General features: G+C 40.3%; 1 protein-coding gene and 1 long non-coding RNA gene across 9 annotated transcripts in view; one reads left to right on the top strand and one right to left on the bottom strand.

Annotated features, from left to right (window-relative positions):
* LOC124407069 overlaps positions 1–26,913 on the bottom strand; it is a 132,239-nt gene that overhangs the window by 10,719 nt on the left and 94,607 nt on the right. For 4 of the 8 annotated variants that reach the window (XM_046882883.1, XM_046882886.1, XM_046882888.1 and 1 more), the window contains exons 3-4: positions 25,654–25,680; positions 1,402–1,495 (exon numbers count right to left, since the gene is read on the bottom strand). In XM_046882883.1, the coding sequence (XP_046738839.1) occupies positions 1,402–1,495; positions 25,654–25,680 (121 nt within the window). The remainder of the gene's footprint in view (positions 1–1,401; positions 1,496–25,653; positions 25,681–26,913) is intronic. The other 4 variants (XM_046882885.1, XM_046882887.1, XM_046882890.1 and 1 more) reach the window with 1 other exon arrangement.
* On the top strand, positions 1,370–25,691 carry LOC124407072. Its single transcript, XR_006929284.1, has 3 exons — positions 1,370–1,488; positions 5,648–5,658; positions 25,658–25,691. It is a non-coding gene; the product is annotated as an uncharacterized LOC124407072 (long non-coding RNA).

Here is a 26,913-nt window from a genome sequence, read left to right as displayed (position 1 = left end):
ATTTGAATCAACCTACCGTTTCGTATTCGAAGGAGAAGAAAGAAAGAGAGACAAATTGGAGAGGAAAAAACTGACATTTATCACGTGCGCGGATGAATTTCTTGAGGATCTTAATGAGTGACTCGGTGTCAGGTTGCCGCGTTCAAATGACACGTCTATCGTTAATGCGTCTGGGATCTACCGCATCTTCTCGGCCATGTCACTGGCAATACGGAGAAATGCCATGGCGATATGGCTATCAGGCTATGTATGTGTACGAAATCAATTCCAGTATGAATTGTTCTTTTTTTATCTCACTCTCACTGTCAACCGTAAGTATGATAAACAAATTACGACGTAAGTATGTTTTGAGAAAGTGGGAAAAATGATATCGGTAGTAGATATAACCGATAACGCAACAGTGAAAAATCTCCTGCAATATATTTTCTCATTTGATGATGCACGAAAGTGATCAGTCAATAGTAACCGAGACGAACTATTATCCACGGCCGAGGGTGCATAGATGTTGTGAAATGGCTCTGAATTGCAGTGATTTAAGTATGTAATCCCGCACTCTTATCAGCTATTAGTAAACCACCATGTGCGCTATTGACGTCAGTAGCAGTATCTGTTGATTTACAGCTCTCGTTTCACCATATCAATGAGTAGTGTGGCTATTATATGTTCGGCTATTTGGGTATCGAGTGTTTCAGGATTTTCGTCTCACGAAGCTTATCGCACGCATATAATAATTACCGTATAGCGTAATAATGAGGGAAAAGTATTATGAAACATTTGAGATAAGGAGAAGAAGTCGTAGCCACTTTATCACATTTTTGCTCAATTCCTACGAAGCGTGTATGTGTATCAACTTTCTGGAAGAGAATGCACCGATTCTAGCTCCTCATCTCGTAACATTTCACAAGACCGTTATCGTACAAAATATATGGCCATATGACGAATTGTTTTACTATCAGCTGCAGCTACAATAGCCTGTCGTGTCTTCCTATCTTCAAGTACCGCAAGCTACTTGCCAAAGAGCTTTTTCCCAGAAGTCAACCGTGAGTGAACTGACAACGAGAGACAGGAAAAAGAAGCGAAGAATTTTTGAAACAACTACGTTACCTACACATACAAAGACTACCGCATGTTCCTGGAATAACTCGACTTTCATATACACAGAGATAAATCATAAATCTCGATTTGACACGTGAGTAAAATTTCTTACGTATGTTACATACATTTACACTGTGAACTACACATCATTCATTTATCTTCGCTTTGGTAAACTCGTTTCCTCTTTTGTTTGCTGGCGCATTGCCACCAGGTGTTCGTCGCGTTAGCTGATAGCCAAACAATTCTCACACTTATCGCACTTACATTTAGAAGAGCACGTCGTTATTACACACGAGATGGACTTACCTGATCGTCACGGCGAGCAATACGATGATAGCCCCGACCAGGACCATGGCGATCAGAACTCCGCATATCATGTACACGCTGTCCACTGTTCCATCTGAAAGAAGCAGAAATATCCGCCAATTAAACACTGCACATGGTGCATGGTTCGATAAAACGTTCTCCTCACCTATCTGGTGAAATTTCTCTAGACATTTCACGATATGGAACAATGCAGCGTTAGCCTCGACGAATATTATAAGTACCAGTACGTGAACTGCGTGGTCGTGGAATGTGGGCTGACTAGAATGAATTCTGCAGCTATAAGGACAGTTCCTAGTTACCTACATCGTGGATAGGATTGCATAGCTCAACTAGAAGTGTCGAGCCGATACGTTCTTTGTGAACGATGTATGTTACCGACGGCTATACACGAGTCGTGACGTTCATTCAACAGGCTCAGACGCGGTATTATGAAATAATTAAATATTGACCAGACAGAAATCGCACGAAATATTCAAGGATAAGTATAACAGACGGTGAAGGATGCAGCCCATTTTCGACGATCATACTCAGGTATGAAACACGTCTCGAATTCGCTTCGACCATCGTGACTTTCAAAGCATTTCAGTATATTACAAATTTAATTCGAAGTGAACGGAAAAGAAACGAACAGACGTACGATCCCTGAGTATAAGATTCATGATCGATAAACCATTCCGAGTGACCGAGATGACGTAGCTTCGAGAATTTCATTGAACATTGATACGTTTGTACTGTTTTCTAACGTCACTGTAGATAAGGAATACTTCTACCAACCGATTTATCTTCCGCGGTAAGATACTTTACATATCTCGACAAACAATCGCACATGTTTCAATCTTAAATGCGTCGATTGGTACATACCTACCGAGATATTGAGGAATAAGCGGAATACACTCGTAAATGAGTCTTGAGGACGTATTAATTATATTATATTATTTTTAGGACAATATCAGCGAGGCTGACGTTACACCGCACGTGTGTCACCACACACGCGTGATCCACGCACACCAGCCGTGATCTCTCGCTTCTTGGTGGATTATACCTGACCGGTCGAACGGTTCCAGGATCTCGGATCACGTGCCTGTAGCGTGTAGGCGAAACCTCGATCGCGCCTCGAGACCGCAGAATTGGAGGCTCAGCCGGCTCTCTCCGAGTAGCTGAGCGAACCTCACGGATCCGACATTCGTGCGAATTTTTATGAATTTCCTCTTCCATCTGCATCTGCAAACGCACCGTTAGCGTTGAGACGATCGATCGACTCACCGTTTCATCCGGTCGTCCGTGTCCCACATCGACTCTCGGCTATTGGCCAGGGTTATAGAGACGAGGAAAGTCTCGCCGCTATTCTCACCTTTTTTTTATTTTTATTTTATTTGCTTTCTTTTTTTTTGCCTTTCTGTTTTTTCAGCATGACTAGATCAGCCAAGGTTTTGGCCGTTGGCTTTGTGCGAACTGTAAACGATTTGCGGACTTTATTTTCGCCGTTATGTTAGCCTGGAGGCGAACGAAATCTCGTTTCGACGCTGAACCGCACGGTATCGTCTGCAGCTTTGCATCCCGTCTGACGAAACCGATTCAGGAAGTCGGAAGTCGAAGATACGTAGGACTTTATCAATCCGATGCCTGAATTTAAAGCGGCACTTGACTCTGACGGCATAATATTGCGCGTGTGGAAAAACCGCGGGAAACACGACACGGTGTGATATATTCAATTTGACTGTAGCGTGTCGGGCACGCGTTTGCGAGAGTGAGAGCAAAATTTACACGTGTAAGTCTCGCAGTCCAAACAAAGACCAGATGCCACGGTAGCTTGGCTTGCCTGAGTAATATAAGATCCCCGGTTCACCGCTGTACGAATAGGCTTTGCGGAAGAAAATTGTAATGCAATAGAAGAATGATATTTGTAGATATGGCAAACAATCATTATTATAGCTACAGCTCCGGTTAACCGAGGATCTTCGTTGTGCAGCAAGAAGAGCGAAATTGCAGGAAGAGCCTCATCGAAGACGAATTATTACGATCACTCGAGATTTCCTGCAAATATTCCTTTTAGCCTTAAGCTATAATTAGCACGGGCGAGGGTAACTTTACTCAGCTTCGTTAAAAATTTATTATGCCACATATCCACGGTTTGCTGATTTTTATTCGCGTTAATTTGTATTTTGCATTTTTGATGTATATGTATAAAACGCTTCTTTCATTCGAAATAACACTTGTGTGATAAAAGTTTTACTACGTCAAGTCATGCATGGGACGGAAGTTTTTTTTTCTCTCTCTCTCTCTCTCTCTTTCGCGACGCGATATCTTCCCACGGACGTTTTAATCAGTTGCACGTATACGATAATTTTTTTTTTTTCACACTATATATAGAAATTAAACTTGCCACTCATCTACATGTCGGCTGAGTTTTTTCCCCCGTTTCTTACGTCATCGTGAAGAAGTATTTCATTCTTTATTTTTTTTTTTACCGGATTTTCTGTCTCCAGCAGTTTGCGAAATGATTTTAATCGCGGAAAGACTCCTCGATTCATAATCATTACGCAAACCGATATTATTTTCGGTATTTCTTAATTTTGTTTGCTTGCGCGAATGAGTAAATTTTGCAATAATATTTCGATCTTCAATGGAACTAAAAGATGTAGCTTAACCGAAGGTGATAAATTTTTTAAAATTAAATTCTAAAGAGATTACAGATCACTATAAAAGTATTAAGAAATTTGAGAAAATTTTTACATTCGTTCAAAGTATTCCATTAACGCGGGAAACTGATCAGGATTTTCTTCGACTCTGTCAAAACCGGTTTAAATTTCATTCATTCGCAAATGAACGACTGGTAGTGACACAAAATGTCGATGGTCATATCTCACCGCAAAAATTAGTCAAATAGACACTTTCCTGAAATTTTGGCATCTCATTTACATCGGGCTCCGAGTCTTGACAAAGTACGTGATGAGTTGAAAAAAAATTTTAGAAGAAAATGTCTCTCGAGAAGTGATGCAGGAGTCTCGGGATCTTAAGGACTTGACGCCGCTCGTTAAAACTGAGACATCTCCTGTAGTCTGGCAGACATTTCTTACTCTACGTGACTATTTTCACGTAGGTTGATAGAAAAAGTCCTTCGTAGTCCTGAAAGCGCCCCATTTGAACGGTTTATCATCTACCGCTTACGTGAAATTCTAGTCATTTATCGAAAGACCATTCTAGCACAGTATTAACAAAATCTTCAAACTCACGGTGATCGAGATAGACTTACAGTTATAAGTTCACAATCTATATAGATTGCGTAAGATTTTTGCGACACGCTTGTTCCTCTAATTCGCGTCTTAATCAACGTTCGCATTAACCTATTCATTTATTCCGACGTATGTAAACATATTCCCTGTCTATATATGACGATTGTCTTATTACTTCCAAAGCATATAGGATAAGTGCTAATGAAATACGCAGCCAAGTAACTACGAATATATATGTATAGGTATGTAATCCGATGATGAGGAAGAGGAATACGCAAAAGCAGACTTAATTTTTTACTGCACAGCCTCGTCACAGTTTGAGATCGCGACGTGACTTCCAGTTTTCAAAATTAAATTCGACGAGGCTGTGTTTACTACAGAAATCACGAGAATAAACGCGCAGTTTAAAGCAATTCGCAAGATACGAGACTGAGGTGTAAACAAGTGCAGGTCGAATCAAGATGTGCGATTATTCGGGCGTTGGTATAAGGGAGCCTCCAACGAAGGATCGGCGTGGGTGGCACGCTGGGAGTTCATATGGTCGAGTCTGCCGCAGAAAAGTTTACTTTGACGATATAGTATAGGTATAATAACAAGAGGTGAGATACGAGATCTGACCCTCTTCGCCTTACGACTGCGGCCAATTCTATCGTCGCTTCGACGTGTAGGGTGCACTGGCCCCAAGTCGAGAGACGTTAAGCACGTCGACGGCGTTACGCCTCGGTTTATATTTTCCCTGATATGACGGCGACGGAACTACGACGCACTTTCGCTAATTATAAACTACCATTTTGAACTGTAACTGCACTCTGCTAATATCCGTTGTGCCCATAATGCACGTTTATTCACACGTTTAGTCGACTGTCCTATCGCCCCTGAGGAGTTAAAAATAGGCCGATGTGCAGAAATTATGAATGAGCCGTGCGAAAGTTTTATACCTAGGTAGTTAGAATCGATTCCATTTCGAGAATATTATACGAGTAGGTACGCAGGTCGGGTCGAGGTCGATACGCGTATTGCTGTATATATATATATATATATAACATGAACGTATATGTTCATGCATATCGGCACAAGTTGGCGAAATTGTTTACCTGTCCGTAACCTTGACTGCGGAGACAGAGATCGATAGATATTTAATCAGTTTCGTAGGTAATTACGATTCGTACGTAGCCCACGAAAGACCGGAAGGCATGAATTTGCATCGACGTATATAATAATTCTAGTGCTCCTCTACTTTGCAAACAGGCTCGTTGAATCCGCAAGGTGTCAAGTATTGTTTGCAGCTAACGAAATTTGTGTGCACAGCTTGATTTCCGTCTTTTAAATCGATTAAATTATACCGCAACTTGAGTTATTGCTCATTTAATTTCGTGCGTGTGTCCTCGGTTCGCTCTCATTACCGGGCTTAGATTTGGCTCATGCTGTCTAATATTTTATAACTTAAGCCCCATGCTTTTTTCCATGTCCGATTTATGTACAGATGACATGGCGGCATTATACAAACGTATATAAATAGTCAGCGTAGGGTAATAATTGTAAAAAAATGAAGGAAACGAGCAATCATCAATTTATCTTCATCTATACTAAGTCGCGACCGAGTTGATGGATCATCTACGGCAATCGTATTGAACATTGCGCTAAAATACTAATTGCACGGTGTCTGTTGAGGGACAAAAGAGCCCGCACAATCCAGAAATAAGCGGCCCGAGGATTGAACTTTTTTGTCCAAATTCCATTTCTGGTATACCCGAAACTGGTTGGCACCAGCTCGCGCCAGCTGCTGCTCTTCACGATTTCGAGATGCGCAGATCGTTGTTCTTGGTATCGTTTTACAGACAATTTTCCCCTGAGCAACGATGGCGCGGGACAATGCAAGTCAAAAAGTTCAAGAAAGAACTTTTTGTGATGAGAGTCTAATATCTTTGTGCTCTGCTTCTTTAGGAACGCTCAACTTCAATCTGCTCCGATGAATCATCCTCGTTACAGCGGTTAAATGCGCTCTACAGCCAAACGGAATCCAGAGATCAGTTGAGGAGATTGGTTGGGCAAAAATCGATGCCTATTGTTTATCAATTGCATAATGAGATTGTCGTAAATGATGTATTATATTTCTCTTCAAAAATAAAGAATGTAAAAGATGTTGAAATTTGAAAAGAAAGATATTCATGCTTCTTCTCAAATCCCTTCAACATACTGAAAAATCTGTCGTGAATTTCGTTCGACTTCATTCTACGGTGACTCATTTTATTCAGACGACTATTTTTGTACTGAAAAATTTTTCCTTTATCTTTATTGCATCGTTAAATATTTAATTTAAAAACATCCCAGCAGTTTTTCACAGTACAGGTTTTGATAACGATCAACGATCGGCAGTATCGAATTAATTGCTGGAAAAAAAATCTATTTCAGTGACTTTGTAGAAAACAACAGTCAACTGTAACAATGCGAGAGTGATTTAAATATCTTGTCAAGTACTGCAATTCAATGTTCACATGCTGCTTGAGCCTCGGGGCAATGTAACTGACAGTGAGATGCTCTGTGCGTATTGAAAAATATTTATTTATTGTTCTTATTCGTCAGTCGCTTAAAGAAAACGAGTATATGAATCAGCTACTCTGGAGAATGTTGCGAAATTTCGACGTACCTCTAATAAATATAGACCCGTATGTGCCAAGTTTGAGCCAGCTATTGACTTACGCATCGAATGTAATCGCGTCTGACAGTTTGTCTTCGATACTTGCTTCGGTTCTATTTCCGTCATCAATTTCTTATCCTCCTCCGAAGATTAGGTAAATGCAATACCCGCACGTGTAGTACGCAGCATTTAGAATATGTAGCGTATATACTGCAGTTTATCGGCTATAAAGGTATTCATAAGCCTGCAAGTGTTCGATTTGCGTCACATATTATGACGTTTTGTGTTTGGAAAAGAGACTTGAAAAATAAGTGATACTATTTTCTGAAATGCATGATCCAAGGCGATGCGCAATTTTTCATTACACAGGTAGGACTGAGAACTGCAATCGATCCTCCGAAACGGTTAAACATCGTAGATCGCCTATAAGCCAGTTTGTTCCATTCCTGATATATATAGCCAGGAATTTTTTACAGCAGATACTCATGTCCATACGTATTTATGAAGATAAATTTTAGTATTAATTCTTCTTGGTACTCTTTCATATTTACCACTTGGTTACTCGGAATAACCACTTGAAATTTTCGAAACAACATCATCGCCAGAAACCCGTCGCTTAATGGTGGGTAATTTACCAAATTTTGCGCACCGTAATGTGTAAACATCTACGATCGCACATGATTGTGGATAAATTTGTGGAATTCAAAGATAAGGACCAGACGCAATAATACAGAATCTGCAAATGGGTTAAAATTGTACAAATCATTATTCACGCAAGCAGACTCTTCAATCAATGAATGGAGCGACGAGTGCGTCTTGCTGTTAGCTAATTGCTTTCCAAGCTCTTGTCGTTGGAGTCTAAGAAAAAACCGAGATCACTGCAAACGCGTTGATAATTTATGTGACTTACAAACGACAACTTCAGAGAATTGTTAGTATCGTTTCGATACCGTAAACGTGAGCAGGAAAAGTTTTATTCTCGTAACTGATCGACGATGTTTCAAGAAATATATCAACTGTTCAATGAGATACGGAGTATGATTCAGATAGCTATCTTCGTTGATGCCGGTGATTACTTATTATCTATATTATTATTAGAACCTTACGACAATTATCTTCCATATCCAATCTATTTTGAGCCTATAAGTGAACACCTGATAATCATGCAGACTCTCCGTTCAACAGCTGCTTCGTATCGGAGAACCTCTTTACTCTGACTATAATCATTTACACTGTGATAGGTACTATCAACTCTTTATTAATCAGGTTCCGCTTAGTCATGCCAAAGTGTCGTTTAATCCCGATACGCGAAAGTGAATATTTAGTTTTTATACCTCATGTGTGTAGTTGAGAGCAGAGATGTGTAACCGAAGAAGTTTCTACCAGATCAGGAAAGATATCTCGTAACTGTGTATTGAAAGGAAATTTGTTTCTGAATCTCTTCAGAATTAAAAACTTGTATTTATCCTGGTTCGAAATTAATTTAAAAAAAATGTATGATACGTAAAACTGGTCGTAAAGAATTTATCCCCTAACTTTCTACCACCAATCGAAGTTTGCATTGGACAGTAAGCAACTAGAAAGTTGAACTGATTCTGCGTATACTAATATAAATAAATTCGGACCGATATTATTATTATACCGTCGAAATTTCTCGTATACAAATCGCCTACCGCGAATCGACCATCTACCTTAATGTATACGGACGCGTAAACAGATACGACGAAATGAAAATCAGGCTGAATTGTGCGACACGTAGACATAGCGTGTAAAAATAATCTTCCAAGAAAATCCAGTAGATCCTTACCCAGATTGGTGAGATAGCGAAGCAGTCTGGAATTAATCGAAATCGGGTTTATCGTTAAGTTTTTATTAATATACTTAAAGATAATTATATTGCGGTGTAGCTCTATTCGCATATTGCCTGGATCGAGTGCCAGGATCCATGTTGATTCTTGCAATGGGTTCATTCAATGGTCTCTACCCATCCGAGTTCAGTGTGCTTTGAATTTTGAGTGAGGGGAATGAACGAGGGCTATTCTCGCGGAAGACGCAGCATCCCAACAATTCCAAAACGCTACTTAGATGGGTGGAATAATTTTTTTTTACTTGTTCGAATATTTCGGAGCTCGACTTCGGCTCCGCCGCTACAATTAGAACGCGTCTTTGAGGTGCGAGGTTGAATCTGTTTTCCTTGGCCCGCAAACCCACCATGCACATTTCAAATTATTGCTAATAGGTCTATGTTTGTTGTACTACGAAATCGCATCTCAGTATATGACGTTACACACAGGCTTAGGTAACCGCTGGAAATAATAGCACAGATGTTTACCGGCGGTCATTAGACCAAATTTAAGGTAATCAACGTGACCAGTATATATGAGATAAGTTTGACTAACGGGAAGAATAAAAATTCTGGCACGCAATTAAGATTGTTTTTTCAGCTATTATACTTACAAGTTTTTAGAACGAAGTACTACTTTACCGTAATTGATGATTGGCATTATTATGTAACGTGTGTGATCGATGAACACGTCATCAACTCTCGCTTTCCATCGATTTTTTTGAAATTTTCGGAATTCCAAAAATGTCAGTTAAAACTCAAATTTTCGTAATAAAAATTCCTTTGTCCGTAAAATTACAGAAAGAATGTGATCCCGTTAAAAAAATTCAGCGTACGTATTCGATCTACTGGGAATCTTCTTCACGTGTGGATTTTATTAGTATATAATACGAAAAGGCCTATAACCTCGTAGGTATAATATATGCCACGCGCTGGCCTTCTAATAATTGAATCCTGAACGATTTGACGGTGATTAGCACAGGCGCCAGAAATCGAAATTTGCATATATCTCGAGTGTATCTGGGCAATGATTACGGCTTTGCGTCACGATTTAAGCGCGGTCGACACACGTACGAGAAAATCTGACTAATACCGACGTAGAGCAAGGAATTTTCTTGGTCTACTCGAAATAGGCCCATTGGATATATGTATACGTAGCATGACCATATGCACAATCAACGTTTAGCTCCGGCTGGCGCTCTTCTGAATCCCATCCTTTTTAGTACAGCTTCGCGGGCGTCGTGCGTCTGAACGTCGGGACGTCGGTTCGTACCCTCTTTTCAACCCGGAGACATCGCCCGAGGGAGAAGAGTTCAACCGAGAACGAACGGGCTCAGGACCGTGTGTTGGTTTATTTTCTCCCGGGCACTTTGATGGTACCAGAAAAGCGTGCGGTTGTTTTATGATACTTGGTTCATTGGGTTCCATCCTCCAATGAAATGACGCATTCTTCAATAGTCAAACTTCAATCAATGAAGACTTGAGTATAACATACAACTGAAAAATCAGTCGCAGTATAAGTTCATAAGTATAAGAGTAATCAGTTATTTTTTTCCTCAGAGCTTGTTGATACTTGGAAGATGAACTCATCGTTGGTTGAAAAGCTCTCAAAAGCAATTGTCATCGCCATTTCAATCGCCTGAAAATCATTTCCAGCAAGTAATTCAATTCCAGAGAAGATGAAAGCTGCAGCGTCCGGCTCGGTACCGAGCAGGTGAAGAGAGTTTGAAAATTGTAAGTGCATTCTATTTTCGTCCAAGACTCACTTCGCCTACGGACCTGGCTTCTTCAGGGGCCCTTACCCTGCACCGTCGCTAAGCAACGCCCAAGCCCATTTCCCAGCCCCATAGGCTTTTACAAAGCTGCAACAACTGCACGACGTGAAAAATGTTTGCTCCGAATGGCCACCGCTCGTCTGGGACTTGAGATTTACAACGCTGCCGATGGATTTTTCTACAAGCCAAGGTAACAGCCAAGTCACGGCTGTGCCAAGGTGAAGACCTATGAGTTATTGATGCAAAGGACCCTAAAAATTCACGGTCGAAAGGAAAGTCCACTGTTTGAGAATCAAGGAGATATCGGGCGGTGTCGGATGGAATCGTGGAACATCGTCGAACAGGTGAAACAGACTAGAGAGGTTGTTGGCTTGGGCGGAGCGGTTCGATCCGTCGCGGCGTCGCGTCGGGGTAAAACCAGACTGGGAAGTGGCCACATACCCAACCCTGTCTCTGGCCATTCCCAGTAACCGGGAGATCGATAAGGTCTGCATTACCCCTCGTTGCATTTACTCAGTTGCAGCTGGGTTGGGTTTCGAGAAGCCTGCATAACCCGATATTTTCGATTGCAATTCACCTTGGACGTAGGCATAAATCGTCTGACGTTTTCCCTCACCGACGATCGTTCCTCGTGTGATATTCTATCCTTTAAAATCGGATGCCAGGCATACTCGACGCCGGCAATTCGTTGAACCGACTTGATCAATGCCCGTTTTAAGCTGCTCCACGTTATTTCGAAGGACCATATGAAGTGTCGACGCGACGGTCTCCGTATACCGTGAGTCAGATGTGAATGCCCGGCATTGTGTAAGTCGTTTCCTTTGTTGGCAACGGATCGTCAGATACTCGAACTGCCCGATGAATATTGGCTGTCACGATTTCTCACGTAAGTGTGTATAACGAACAGTGGGAATGTCCCGTGTTACGGGCGTGCGGCAGATTCTTCATAAATTCCACTCAACGAAACGGACTTGTCGTTTTAGTATAAGAGCCGGCTCTTGTATACAGTATACCAACGTACCATTACGTTTAATGAGAATAAACGGGACTCGAGCGACCGTTTCTTCATTTGCACTGGCTGTTGAAATCCCGCTTTACCGAAGAATCTGCGTTATGGGGAGTGGATCGAGGAAATATATCCATTCAAGAGTATATTCTGCGTCTAACAGAGATATTCGCAGAAGAAGTTTGGGTCAATCGACCGCAAGTGTATCGTATCTTTCCGATACGCATCACAGAAGAATTCTTATCATATTTCTGTCTCGACGAATGATTTACCAGGTCTTCATACTCCATGCCAGACGGGGTCTTAACAGCACCCTATTCCGACGAGGCAAAGAACGAACTGCCCTTGTCTCTCTCGTTCTCCTCTCTGCAGTCTGCCACGGTTTCCATTGGGCGCCATGTCGGCAGGCCAGGGATGGGTATGGCTATGGCTATGGCTATGGCTATGGCTATAGTCGCACTCCGTTCCCCGAGGCTTGGGATCGGTGGAGGGTCCAACCGTCCAACTTTGTCAGACTACGTTGCGATCACGTGGGCAGCCAGTGGCGCTTGTTACGAAATTTTCTTCCCACGAAGTCTGTACATGCTGGTTGGGTTTTCTCTCTGCCTTTGCGAGTCTTTATCTAGCCCAGTGTTGGAACTTTAAATATAACTCAGGGCTTCGCGTTTGACATTTCGTCATTTGCAGTTATCACAACGATGATTTTCTCCTCTTACATACGTATATATGTATTATATGTATACCACTCGGAGATGTCGCCCTAAGATTATAGCTCTCAGAATTACGGCCAAGGAAACGTTTCGCGATTGTCAATATAGAATCTCTTTTCCGGGTTTAATATTAGACTCCACCTGTCAATTAATGTCAATACACATATGTATGCTATATTACGATCGTGGGTGGAGAGTCGAGTCTGAGCAAATTTCGTATACGTGACCTCGATTTTCCACGTGTAACCGTATTAGTAATAATTCCATCGTGAACAAAGCTCGAAAAGTTATATAATATAAGACTCGTATAAAGGCTTCGCATAGCTGGAGTGCAACGTAACGAATCGACGCGAAACTCGTATTACACGGAAGAAAAACCCGAGCGAAAATGCAAGGTGTACCTACACATACATATATGGAGCTCCGTTGCGTATGGAGGCAATGACGTGTTTTTTCGTCATGATCATGATTTCTCAAGGACTTTGAGACCGATTACAAGGGTGTGTTCACTTCTTCTCAGCACGTCCGTACCGTCAGTTATAAACTGGTATCACGTGTTTACTGGAATGAGACATACGAGCATACGAGTTACACATATAATTTCCAAAAGTAATTGAAACAACCATCAAGTAATTAAGCCGATTACATTCGCATTACGCGGTTGTGCATTAAGCTTGATAATAATGTATCGCAAAAAACTGCAGTTAACCGTCCAATTACATACACTCTCAGCCAGACAGAAAGGCCTCGAAATTTTACGGTCAAAAGTTTCGTCGGAAATTCTCATTTCTTTTGTGATACAAGACCTGTTACGCAAACCGTCGATTTAGTTGACGGAATCTTGACGACGTCGAATACTGATGAACTTTACGGTGGGAATTTTCAATCAAAAACCACCGACACGTTGATATTTGCATCGAAGCTGGAACAGTTACTATCTCACTAAATTTTACGATTTGATTCACCATTATTTCCAAGATGTGTGGGCAGTCGAACGATCCTACGTATTTCTAGCCCGCTTATTGTTACGGTCGCACGTGCAATTTTCTCGTGCCAAATCTGTGCGCACAATTTACTCAGTCAAGCAGGTCGTACACGCCGCGCTAATTCCTGCCGAAATAAATGCTTGTAATGTCTTGTGGATGTTTATTCATTTCGGATGTATACATTGTCAGTTGTAATTGCGGATCGTTCACCGAGAAGCTGGATAAACGTGTTGATAATCGACCGTGAATATACATCGCCATATGATATTCCTATCGCAGAAGGTAAACGACGATAATTGATGAAAATAATCAGACACCCCGATGTCAACGGCGCGAAAACGGCGATAAAAACGTCGAGAAATCACCCCGAATGCGTCATCCGCTCAAGCTGCGTCAGGGGATAAAAATTGTTCAAAAAATTTAGATGGCCTATTTATAAGCACGCGTTAATTTTCCGGAAAACTTTCCGAACGAATCTTTTCCACGAGCATCAAATAAGTTTTGTCGAATCATGCCTCGTGACATCATTTTAGATACGGAGAACGTATAATATTCCGATTTACGTCTAGGAATTACTTTTTTTTTCCTGCATCTACTGTCTCGATTAAAATTCGCGCAGCGTAACCCAATCGTAAAATCAAAGTAGGTTGAATAGCGAATGTAGCGTCATTTTGTCAGATGAGAAAATCTATTTCCGTTTATCTAATAATTTATAGCAATAAAACTTGGCGAGGTGTAGAATTAAAATTGCGATACTCTATTTCTGTGACACGGATTAATACTCTGTATAACAATTACGGCCGACCAGCCAATGACCTGATTGATAGTATATCGAGCTATAATTTGAAAGCTGAACCCAATTCCATCGTCCACATGACGACTCTTCCACATCCGTCTCTGCAGGCGAAAAGTCGAGGTCAACCATTCCGTCGAATAAATAGATTAGGTTCGATTCAAGTCAGTTTAGAATACAGTGTATGATCAATTTTCTATTTTCAAAAGCAAATATGATGTGAATAACCGTGGACCAACACGTTTTGGTAGGCTGCCATAAGCGATGACTGTGCCTGAACGATTGTTACGATCACAAAAGCAACAACGTAATGCAAAGTTCTTCGGAGATTAAAAATCTGGGGAAATTAAGATCGTGCTGGATCATGTACGGTAGGTAAATATATAAGTATAAATTAGGGCGAGTCGCAGAAGTGGGAAGCTCTGCAGTTGAACCGGGTTCATGGGTCTGCTTGTACCGGGAGTAGCTTACAAGTTTATTTATAGAATGCCATCCGTGGAGGATTGACCGTAATACTGGATCACGTGTGTAGAAATAACCTGCAGCATGAGATGCTGGGAGGAGACTCGACGCCGCCCCCCGATATAATGTAATATCTGCTGCAGAAAAGGGGCGAGAGAGTTAATTACCCCTCGGAGGATTGCAAGGTGGTTGAGGGGAAATCTCCGAGCTGGGAAAAACGTTGACGGTGAATTGTACAAAAGACTCTGCATAAGGCATAGCCGTTAAATCGTCAGGTGAACTTCCAGACGTGGTTAATTCTCGACTACTTTTTACCCCCGCGTTCCGTTTACGCTCGATCTATTAACGGATATACTGTATCGATGAAGAACTCTTGGTACGTTTCATGATCGCTACACGTGAAGACTTGCTTCTGTGTTTTGCTGCAATTTGCAGCACGTAGCAAGCGTAAGGAAATATTAAAACTAACCACTTGGAACTCCCCGCGATTCATTCCATTTACGAAACGCGTCGTATACATATATAATCGCTTGGATGAAATCAAAGGTAAATAATTGTAAATCGTAATTACGTGTCTGTAGTGGCAAATGCAGTGTATATTGAAACAGCACGTCGCAATGGACCATGAAGAAACTCTCTTTAGATATTTCTTAACGAAGTTATACGAGGAGAAATTCGCGCGTGCGTTATCGCCGCCATTGAGCTACCTGGACAATTCTTCGTACCCACTGCATATACATCTACGTTTGCTAACCGTGATTCAGAGAGAAAAAGTTTCGAGTAAATGGTCAACTTAACGACCGGAAGTTAAGTGAAATAAAGGTGTACTTCATAGTACGCTTATGACGTTTTGCAATCTATACACGTGGTTTCAAGCCCAATGCGGTGACCCACCGAATGATGATCTGCGCACATCCATCGGTTCGTAAGAATACACAAGTATTGAAACGAAATTGAAAATATTATAACCGATTCTTAAAATGTCAGTCCAAGAATAGACCGAGGCGATATGACGTAGAAAACGACGACCGTTCACTTTCAACGGTTGCGTTTTTATTTTATACTCTTCAACCTCTCATTAGCGCATATATATATTCTTCACATATATATATATATATATATATATATATATATATATATATATATATATATAGAATACACTATAACGTTTAATACCTTACGGACGTCACTGCAGACGGCAGCCTTCTGCCATGTATAATAATCCTTGCAGGAGTGTTTTTGTTAAATATAGTTGAGGCGAGGTTTGGGACTTCCTTGAGCACTTCTTCTGCGTATACAAATATTCCTTACGAGCCAAGATTGTACCAGTTTGTCAGTTCCCGGATTATTACGTCACAACGGCAATCTCCGCTAGATACATGCGTAACTGATTTGAATATACCTACAAATAATCAATAACTGCATAACAACGTACGTATCTTCATTCTGAGAATTATGTCTATTTATACATGTATTCTGAAATTTCGACGACGTTTCAACCGGGTAATTCCCATTCCGGACCACCTCTTACAGTGTATTTTTTGGACCTATTATACCCAGTATAACTTGTTAAATATACAACTGTAAGAGAGGCCCGAAAGATTGCAACGACGCAATTTGGGACAGGCAGAAAAATTCGTTTTAATATCACAAACTTTCATCATTTATAGACATGGTTTGCACAAGTTCTTTTCTTCCATCATCGCAACTGCATGTAAAGTTATTTTACCGAGGTTTGATAAACCTCTGGAAGACGTGTGTCAACAATTTTTTTTGTTAAGATGCCTACAAGCCATTTTTCTAAGATTTTTTGCGATATGTCTGCTGGCTGTGCATTCTGTATTGACATTAATTCGATGGAATAAGTGCATACTGTCTGGTTATTGAGGTGTAAAAACTTCGTTCGTAAGTATACTTACAATTTGTATTATAAATCGTTACGATACCGTGCACGTCGTGAATGAATTCTAACCATTGCCGCCAGGCCAGAATTACCACTAGATCGAAATTGACCGGGCTTATATCATGTGGTGAATTGAACAACAACACTTTCAAAGAATGGAAGTTTATCAGTATTTATTCCATTATAATCAAATATTACTGTTGTAGACAAATTGTACAGATTATTTAACAAATTTCAATATTTCTCAAGACTAGGTTCTGGCTAGGTTCCCTTTCGAACAAAGTTGTCCGTCTTATCACAGAACATAATTCTTTGAAACTGAGTTGGGAATTGTTCATAAGTTTAAAAAACTTATTTATGTAGGCTAAAACTTTCTCTCTCGCCCAGCGGCAGTGAGTTTATCAGAAGAATGTCTAGAATCGATTTGAAGATTCCAAACTGATCGGAGACTCGAAAAAACCAGAAAAACGTTTACATACAGTATATATCCAGTACGATATGTGGGACATGAAGTAGCGTTAAAAGAAAGGTACAAGAGAAAAAAAATACAATACAAAGTCGGTTGGTAAATCATTAAGCAAGTCCAGAAAGTTCTTTTCACTATTGGCCATTCATGTAATTCATTGGCCAATATTTAGCATATATGTTTGTTTCTTTGGGCTTAGACGCGTCGCACTTTCATGAAGAATTCAGCAATTAGTACACACTACAGGGTGTGCGTAATGTATCTACTATACAGAGTAATTACACCTGAGACACCTGAGCTTGTGACTCTGATTGTGAGCATTTCGTCTGTCGTTGCACACAATGAATTCGTGCCCGTCAAGGCTACTGCGAACTATAAACACGCATAAGGAAATAAATTCACCTATAGGTAATATCCACGGTACTTAAACAAGCAGATGGCAACGTCGATTGATAGACTCCATTGAGAAGCATGGAGCAAGAAATTAAGCGGTTCAACAATCAATTGTTGTTGCGTGAGTTTTACTTAGACCTTTTCTCGCGCTTAGGCTTCTACGTCAGATGATGGTGAATTGCTCGTATGGCTACTTGACTCTTTACAGTGTCAGCTATTTCCAGCCTCTCTTATTGCGAAATTGAATCCCACCTCGATTTGCGCCTACATCGATTAAATCATACAATTATCTGCGCTCTGATGAGAATCAATATTGGATGGATAATATTGACAGTTATTATTATACAATCATGCTGACCCGAAGGCTTACACGTCGGACTTTGGAAAAGCTGGTTTATCAATTTTTCTTTCGAGTGTATAATGCGGTTGGTGGAACATCGTTGAAATAAGCAGCTTATGATAAACTTTAGAGAGAGAGAGAGAGGGAGAGAAAGAAAGAGAAGGTGGTACAGAGAAGGTAAAAGAGAGCCGAGTCTGCTCACGTTCAACAACTTTATACAGGTAAATATTTTTCCAGCAGTCCGAGGATTGGCTTGATATATTATCCGGTACCTCGGTTAGAATAACGAATGACGATTTCCAGAAAACGGTTAATTTCCATCAGCGTTTCATCTTAACAAGTCATGGACAAATTTACCTAGTGAAAACCTCTGGTCTTTTTTATGGATATACGCGGAATGGCGAGACGGTCAATAAACTGAATGATCTCAGATTTGGTTATTTGCTCCGAGTAGTAAAGTGACCAATCGATTTCACGACCTACCTCTATTCGGTTGTTCGAAAGGTCAGTAGATATAAAATGACCGTCAAGTCCATACCTATGTGCTCTTTTTCATCAGCCTTGGACTTTTACTTACAGATTTGCATGATGGAATTCAGGAACCAAATAATTGAATGCTCGCTGTGGAAGCTGTTAGAAAATGTCTATGAATTTGAATTCTCTATGACACGTTTGAATACCACGCGTGGCAATGATCGCGAATACTTCAAATTAGCGTTGCTTCCCGATATAAATTCGTTCTCATGGGATTTTCGAATACCGATTTCACGCCAGGAAATAAATCTTACCAACGCTGCTGAAAATAGGCTACTGGTAACTCTAGCATTAAGCGTAGACGCACGGCTAGACGTTCGGCCACTCTGTTCTTAGGGACGCCCCCGCGATATGGGGATTAAGAAATAGTCTAGGCGTACGATAATACCGTAGACAATCGCACGAGCAACCCTTTGAGCAATGGCCATACTGATTAATAATCAAAATAACAGCGGGGGTTGAGCTATTACCACATTACTACAATTCGCACATTACGTGAGGTATACAGGCTTCGGCGAGGAGTCTCAAGTTGGCGTTGCTACAAGGAAATACCGAATCATGGCCATTGGTATATAGAGGAACGAGAGGTGATCATATAGGGAAAGCCAACTTTAGGCGAAGGTCAATGGTGGCTAAAGATAACTTATCTTGACTGGTGTGGATGTGGTCAGCTAAGCATGTGATTATTTTCAGTGTACGAACAGCAACAAACTATTACAGACTAACCACATTTTCTTCGGAAACTATTACGTTTTTTTCCTGATTCCTCGGTTACCGACTACTATACACGTTCCAGTTATAAATCGCATCATGAAACAACGATGTGCAATATCTCAGTAATTTATTGCCAGACTTTTTATCTACATACAGAGAGCAGAACTGCATATCTCTGAGAGTGAAGAAAGCCACAGGGAAAAATCGAGAGTTTTGTGAATTCAGTGAATGAAATGCGACGAGTAAGATGAGTCGAGGCTGTTAACTACGCATGCATTCGCAAAATAAAACCAGTGCGCGCAAACGGTAAAGCTCGATAGATAACTGCGTTTAAAATTCACAATTTGTGTAATATTTCACGCAAAATAAAGCATGTAAAATATTATTCGTACTTAATTCAAGAATATTTTATAGCCGGGCTCGAGATAAATTCGCTTGCGAGACAGGATTTGAGTGTTAAATAATGAGAAAAAAGTTATAGAAATGTCAAGTAAATGAAAAGAGCCACCGGTATATGGCGAATTAAGGTAAAACCCGAATTGGGAAGAGTGCCGCATGTACAAAGATGATGCATGAAAGAGATCGAGCATTATGTGAAGCATGAGTGATAGAATGAGTCTTTTTCTGCAACGTTAAAATAATAAGCGATAACGTAAAGCTGAGGATGCGAATATCCACTTGCATGCCGAGATAATTTGATGATTCATTGTTTGCGAATGAAAAAAATGACTGGTCGAAATGCTGTGTCAAATTTTCTGATATCAGCGAGCGTAAGTTTGAAAGCATAGACTTAAAACAGTCAGACTTGCTGCGATCGGTACCATTTTCTGTTCCTCATGGACTATGTAATAAGGCAATTCGTGTATTTTAGGATTACATACGTTTACAAATTGAATGTTCTATGTTAGGGACGAGTATTCAATCATTGGAAAAGCCTCTAGCGGTCTCATAACTTATCTAGAACTCGAAAGTGTTTTTCAGGCTTACAACAGGAAACGGAACTGCGCATATTCGACGAGTTGACTATATGTTAATGTGATCGCTAATAGGAATGTCACGCCATGTGTTTCAGGTGTCACAAGACGACCGGTATCCAGTGTTTCTTTGACCGGAAACTATGTCCCCGGCTCCACTTCACCGGCATTATATCGGAAAGTTCAAGAGCGATTGTTGTCGTTTCTGTTATTTGTTTACCTAGTTTTTTTCCTGTGCCTACAGCAGAAAAGTACGGGACTCTCTTCAAACTTTCATCGACTTTAATAACTCTCCAAGAACTTTGTTCAATTCTCTGTTTGTTTATTGCCGCGATATTAACCGGTAAACATTATGTTATGCAATATATTGTGTTCATTCAGGCCAGAATCAAGAATGATTCACAGCAAATTATGGATATTTACTGTTTCTGTCACGAGCAGAACTCATGTCTGTGATATACGTACATTGATGTCGTGCATATTGATCTAAGGCCATTTTATAGAGGTAATATATACATATTATGTTCGATAGTAGGCTTTAAGAGTTCTAAACGTCATCATTTACTGGTTGGTGTTCTGGCGATGAAATAGTCTCACGCCTAGCAAGAGACACGATTCAACGAAACTTGTCGACACAGCAGCACCGACTGATAAAGATATAAACAAATTCCAAGACATCTGTACGGAAAACACACAGTTTAGAATATGAATGTTTAGGTAAACAGTCCCGTTGGAAAGAGCACTCGGGTAAAATAAAAAAGACGAGAAGTTAATTAGAATTCAGATGATAATTACTTCGTCAAGTACCGTCGTAACTCCAGACTTGATGAATCATCGGGACAAATTATTCTGTTCCAGGTGATTCTTGTATGAAATTCATCACGCGGAAACGTTCAAAACAATTCGAAGAACTTCGTCTTAGCGGATTCAACCCATTACGATAAATGACAATTTCATTTACTCAGCACAGTTTTCTTACAAGCACGACTGAATGGTACAAAAACCAATGAGTGCAGGCTTTTGTAACTATAACTATAAAGATTCGCTGTAAAAAAATTCAATTTTCAGCGCAATTTTCTTCTGTCAAGCGTGCCGGACAGGATTGAGTTTTTCCCATTTCCGTGACGGAATCACATGTTGTCACGTGACACAAGAAGGTCTGCATCGGTGGTTCGGATATCACCGTGGTTTCGAATGAAGTGAGTACTCCGCTAACGACCGAGAACAAGCAATTTCCGGTGTAGGTTTTTCCACTAATCGCAAGCACGAACGGTTCACTATGGAATAAAACTTCCCGTCGAACTGTAAGCGATTGTAGAAAATTCATAAGTATAGCAGGTGAGTAATTGTCTACGCAATTAGGGCGATTATCCTCAAGTTGTTGTTTACATATTTACTAGAGTGGACATATTGGCTCTACTACAGAATGAGTCATTGCTTACAGCGATTCAGAACTTGAAGCGAGGTGCAATGGCTTATCACTTTTTCAATGGCCAGGCAATTAATGCATGGAAAAAGATAAGTATTACCTTAACCTAAGTATACCTTACGAAAAAACAATAGTGGCTTTGAAAAATCTTTCAAAATCGAAAACTTGGATTTTTCAAAGTCTATCTCTTCCTACAATTTTCAATATTTTTGGCTGAAATTTGGTGTGCAAACACAAAAACACAACACACTATCTTGTTTCGGGTCGTATGTACAAAATTGGCCAGGATCAAATGATTTTTTTTTCGCCGTGAGCTTTAGGCATGTTTTTTGGAACACAAAATAGCATCCAGAAAAAAATTGACAGCCATCTGCGATCTACAGTTCTGGTAATTTTCATTTTCATTGTCATTTTCAATTCCTTATTCTATCTATTGAAACTATAACAATTTCATCGGTTTTTTATCCAATAGCAACTGAATATAGCGAAGTCTCTGTGACAAGAAAATATCCTACGGAACGACAGATGTAAACGCGACGAGTTCGCAACCGAGCAGTAGATTATGACAATACGCAGACACACATATGCAGCTACTTGAACTTCAACAACCGTTGTATAATTGTTGTTTGCGTCACAGCCGTTTAACACGCTGATCACAACTTGTTCAATTACGTTGTCATCAGGATCAAAAGGGTAAAATGACTGCAGAAACAAAAGATACACAAGGGTTCGTAGATAATGTAATGGGTGCACAAACAGTTTACAGTAAAAACAAAATATGGTGCTACACTAAAGAGGCTCTATGGCTGTGGACACCTTCAAGTTTGATTTCGGAATCTACATGACCAAAATACATCGTGCTTGAATATTTTCATAGTCAAATTGACGTTCTCGAAAGCCTTTTTGAAAGCTTTAATCAATTTTTCAATGAATTATTCAATGGAGTGAAATAAGGTTAAACTGCAGGTTGCACAAGACACAAGACTTGCTAGCACTCGTAAAATATTATACCTAAATCTTTCGTTCAAATTACCAAATGCGCTTTGCTCAGCGGTTTATTCCACGACCTCAAAGGACGGCACGTGTCTGCGCGTGGGCCTTGAGGCCCGATACGCCTAGTACCTACTTCGCAAGCCTGCATAGATAGCAGGTATTCAATTACGTGGCGTGTGCTCATCACGCTGACTTGTATATGGATAGCGACGGTTATCGGATCTAGGCAAGAGTCAGCGTCTGTAGTGCATCTGTGACACATTGCACGTGTTTAGATCTTGCGGGTGGTTTCAAAGGCCCGGATGATCTACGAGGCGAAATTCGGACAATACTTTTTGCGAGAATGAAGGATTCGCCAATCACTGCTACGTCCGTAATGTTATTGTCTTTCCATTTCACGATGGTCATTGCACTATGCAAATTTTGCTTCCGAAGTTCTCTTGTCTCTCGAGGCACGTTCTCAATTACAATGTTAAATGGCTCCGCTGCGTGGTAATACCGAGATCACTATTTTGTGTTCTCTCGTGTTTTCATCCCCATCGTCCTCACCTTTCCGAGTAGGATGGTGCTTGGCTGCATGAATTGCGGGTATATTGCATGCAATCATGCGTAATGCGAGAACGAAAGAAAAAAGATAAGATTACGTTTGTCGAGTGTAATGAACAACGGTTAACCGTAGGAAGAAGGAACCATATTGTTTGTCCGAAAACCAAAAAAGTAGTATATTCATCAAAGCCAATCGATATCGCGTAATGCACCGTATTGTGATACCAGCGTTACCTTCCCGAAGCTTGAAAGGGGAAATACCTATAAAGTAATTCTTTAGTTTCAAAACTTATTCCCATTACTGATTCATGTCTTTACATAAGTGACGCGAAGTCTGCTTACCTGTGTACAAAGTCGAAATAGACGCAGTGGGTTATAATATTCCTTACAAAATCGAACGATGACAAATGGATGTTCGACTTTTGAAACTGGAAGTAAGTAGGTATAGAACTGCAGTGTAACCAAAGGCGTTAGTCAGTTTCTAAGGCGCTAATTTGCTTTTGTTCCTTCAGTATTTTCATTGCTATACATCTCATTATACATATATTGCAAACTCAAACGACATTTGGCAAAAATAGCGGTCACTTCACCAAATGAATCATCGACTATTACAGCTAGTTATGTGGCACATGATAGAAAAAGGTTAAGTGGGTCATGATGCGACAACGAACTGTGAAATCACTGGAATTGAGTTTGAATAATTGCGAAGTGTTTACTGCAAGAATCGAAACTTCTCGATGTTTTTTTTTTTTTATATACTTGTTCACTTCTATCGTGACAATTATTAGATGACAACGTACATCGAATGTCATTGTTTTTGTGGCCGGTATGCAAAAATAAAAGAATCATATTAGATCAGTAGCAATTTAATTTCATAAAATTTTGAAGCAAATCTCAGATAAATTTCTACTATTCTATGTTATACGCGGAAACTTTTAAGACTTTCAAGCATACAGAATGTGGAAACACCGTATAAACATCGTTAGCATTAATTTGTGCCTGAATAATTATATCAAACCTTTGAATGCCAGCCAAATTTGTGTTTTTTCAATATTGAACCTAAAATTCGAGATCAAATTGTATCAAGTCATGACCAGTACCTACAAAAGCATCAACGCAACGGTCGAATGTACAAAATTGCATAAAATCTTGACCCATAAACTTTACTCAAAGTTTCCCTGAGGACAAGCCGAGGATCGAAAGGATTCAATCGGAAACTACGCGGCGACACAGCAAAGAATCAGCGTTGGCTTGCTTCTACGTCGCAGAATCTATGAATTGAAATTAGACAATTAAGTGTTCGACGGTGAGAGTACCGACAACATATGTACATGAGTGTACCAATTTAAATGGTTCGCTCTTCAACGATGCGACATTTTACTGTCTGAGCGACTGCCGTATCTGCATGAGTAATCGTTGATGCGTGTCCCAGAGATAGGCGTGGTGTGATCTATATATATATATATGTATATATATATACAGCCACGTTTAGATATGTGCAGTACACATACACAATACATACATGTCGCCGTTTCCAGCGGTAAAAATTCTTACCGAGCCGTAAAGGCAACCGTTCGCCGGTTGTAACTTTGCAGTCTACCTGCGTCAGAAACTCGAAGTAGGTACTGACCTGACACGAGGAGTTACCAATGAAAGTTTGTTTTGTATTCCGTAATACCTTTCCATATAGGTAGAAAGATCGCGGGGATTCGAAGGTTAATTCAGCCCGCCTGACAGTCCGACTATATTAAATCTGTGAAGTCTATTCAACTGTTAACCTTCGAGGACTCTGCAATGGCCGAATTACCAGGGTGTTTTTCATTATCACTTTTCTGCAACCTTGCAGTGCAGCATGACGTGTACTTGGAATGATAGACAAACGTTACTAGGTGTCGGAGTATTCATTCGATGAGAATAAGATAATATACCTTAGAATTCCAGCCGTGGGATTATATGCCGAGCACTAGATAAGTTTATGAAGATTCTCCTTTTATATCGTCATCAATGCTCAACGTTTGCCTTGAAAAATGAAAGCCATCGAAGGTTCTAAAACTGTATCCTGAATCTGTCGCCGAAGCGAGAAACTTCGTTTGGAACGATTCGACGAATTTACAATCGTGCCAGAGGATTGAATGACACATAATTCACAACATGGTTTCCTGTTCACGTCATTGATGCGTAACTTTGCGTAATGTGACAGGCTGACAAATGTACGAAATACACTCCTCAATTTGCCGAGTACCATCACTCACAATAAACGCAACGCTTCGGTGCCCATGCCTTTACAACCATGTACTCCATGCCTCTCTAAACAACCCAAATGTTAGTGCTTGTATAAGGTTAGAAAACATCAATACACCTTCGATTTTTAGTAACGTTTACTAAAAACGAGTATTAGTACCATTTCCGACCCACGGATATTGTTAAAATTTTCACGGGTCTCGGACCCACATGCCGTTAAGAAAAACGTGCTGGGCTTTAATAAAGACTCACCAAGTTGTGGAAACAATTGCAAGGAATCTGAAACAAGAAAATGAAATGGTTAAAAACATCGCCGTCGGAAGTTAAACGCACTCTGCACACTGATCGGTATCATCAAGTGGTCTTTGCCTCGATGCTGCATTTCATCCGGCCAATTGCACTTCGGGATAATTCTTGCGATGTGCCTAACTTTCGAATGAACCAATACTCACGCCAGCGGTGTTAAGTATCGATTAAATCAACTTGTCTAAGAAGTCAGCATGGACTCGAAATTGCCTGAATAGACGGAGAAACTTTATGAGAAGGACTGCAGCCTGACAGTTCTTAGAAGGATTTCGAACCTAGCTTATACGTTTTACTATTTAATTGCTTTGGCAAATTTTTCTGGTGTCTGGAGCAGGTTTAGCATTATGAGATTATCTTCCCTGCCGATGTTGGATTTTAGTGTCAGCAGTAATGGGCAGTAATATAAACCGACTATAGATGAGGAACCAACACCAGTCGATATAGATACGTAAGCACTCGGCAATTGTATTTCAAGGGCCAATGGGCTAGCCGGGGATCGGTAAGTTTGAATTATTTACCAATAAATCAAAGGAAAGCGTACCGTTTCGTACTTGTCTTGCCACCAGAATTATTGATGGATATATTTCTGTTTGGTAATCCGATTGCCTTGAAGATTATACGAAATACATGTTCAAATTATTCCAATATTGGTGGATCATTTGGACGTTTGGCAGTACTTATGATTAATTTCGGGTAAACGAAAATCTAGAGACAATTCCAGAATTTCCGAAGGAATATGTTTGAGGGAATAAATTCAAGTATTTTGTAACAGCTGAATAGTAATGCGTCAATTTTACATAGCCGGCAACTATTATTTTGCTAATTTCACTTCTAGTTATTCAAATTTAAGTTATACCAAGTATAGATCGTTCACTCAAGAGTAGAAATTCGCGAGCCCATTCACTTTATGAATTTGACGCTCACACAGTCAAGTAGTTCCGCTCTTTGTATATACGTATAGTTTGATTGATTATTTTCTCGCCAGCTCTTAAGAAATTCGCATTACTTGTAGTCGTTTGTACGTTAAAGTTCCTTTTAATAAAGGGACAAAAAATGTAAGTTATTAACTCGTAACTTATATTAATTACAGCTACTTTCACGCCACTTTACAAGCTCAAAGAGCACGAAGTTTCTTTTGATGGCCGTGTGCGGGCGGAAGTGAAGAGATTTGTAAGCAGTGTAGCGCGTCACTTTTGCACTCAAGAA

The sequence above is a fragment of the Diprion similis genome, chromosome 6 (assembly GCF_021155765.1).
Source record: "Diprion similis isolate iyDipSimi1 chromosome 6, iyDipSimi1.1, whole genome shotgun sequence".
In the NCBI taxonomy this organism is placed as follows: Eukaryota; Metazoa; Arthropoda; class Insecta; order Hymenoptera; family Diprionidae; genus Diprion; species Diprion similis.
The sequence above is the reverse complement of the archived record's forward strand: the minus strand, read 5'-3'. Positions and strand labels throughout refer to the sequence as shown.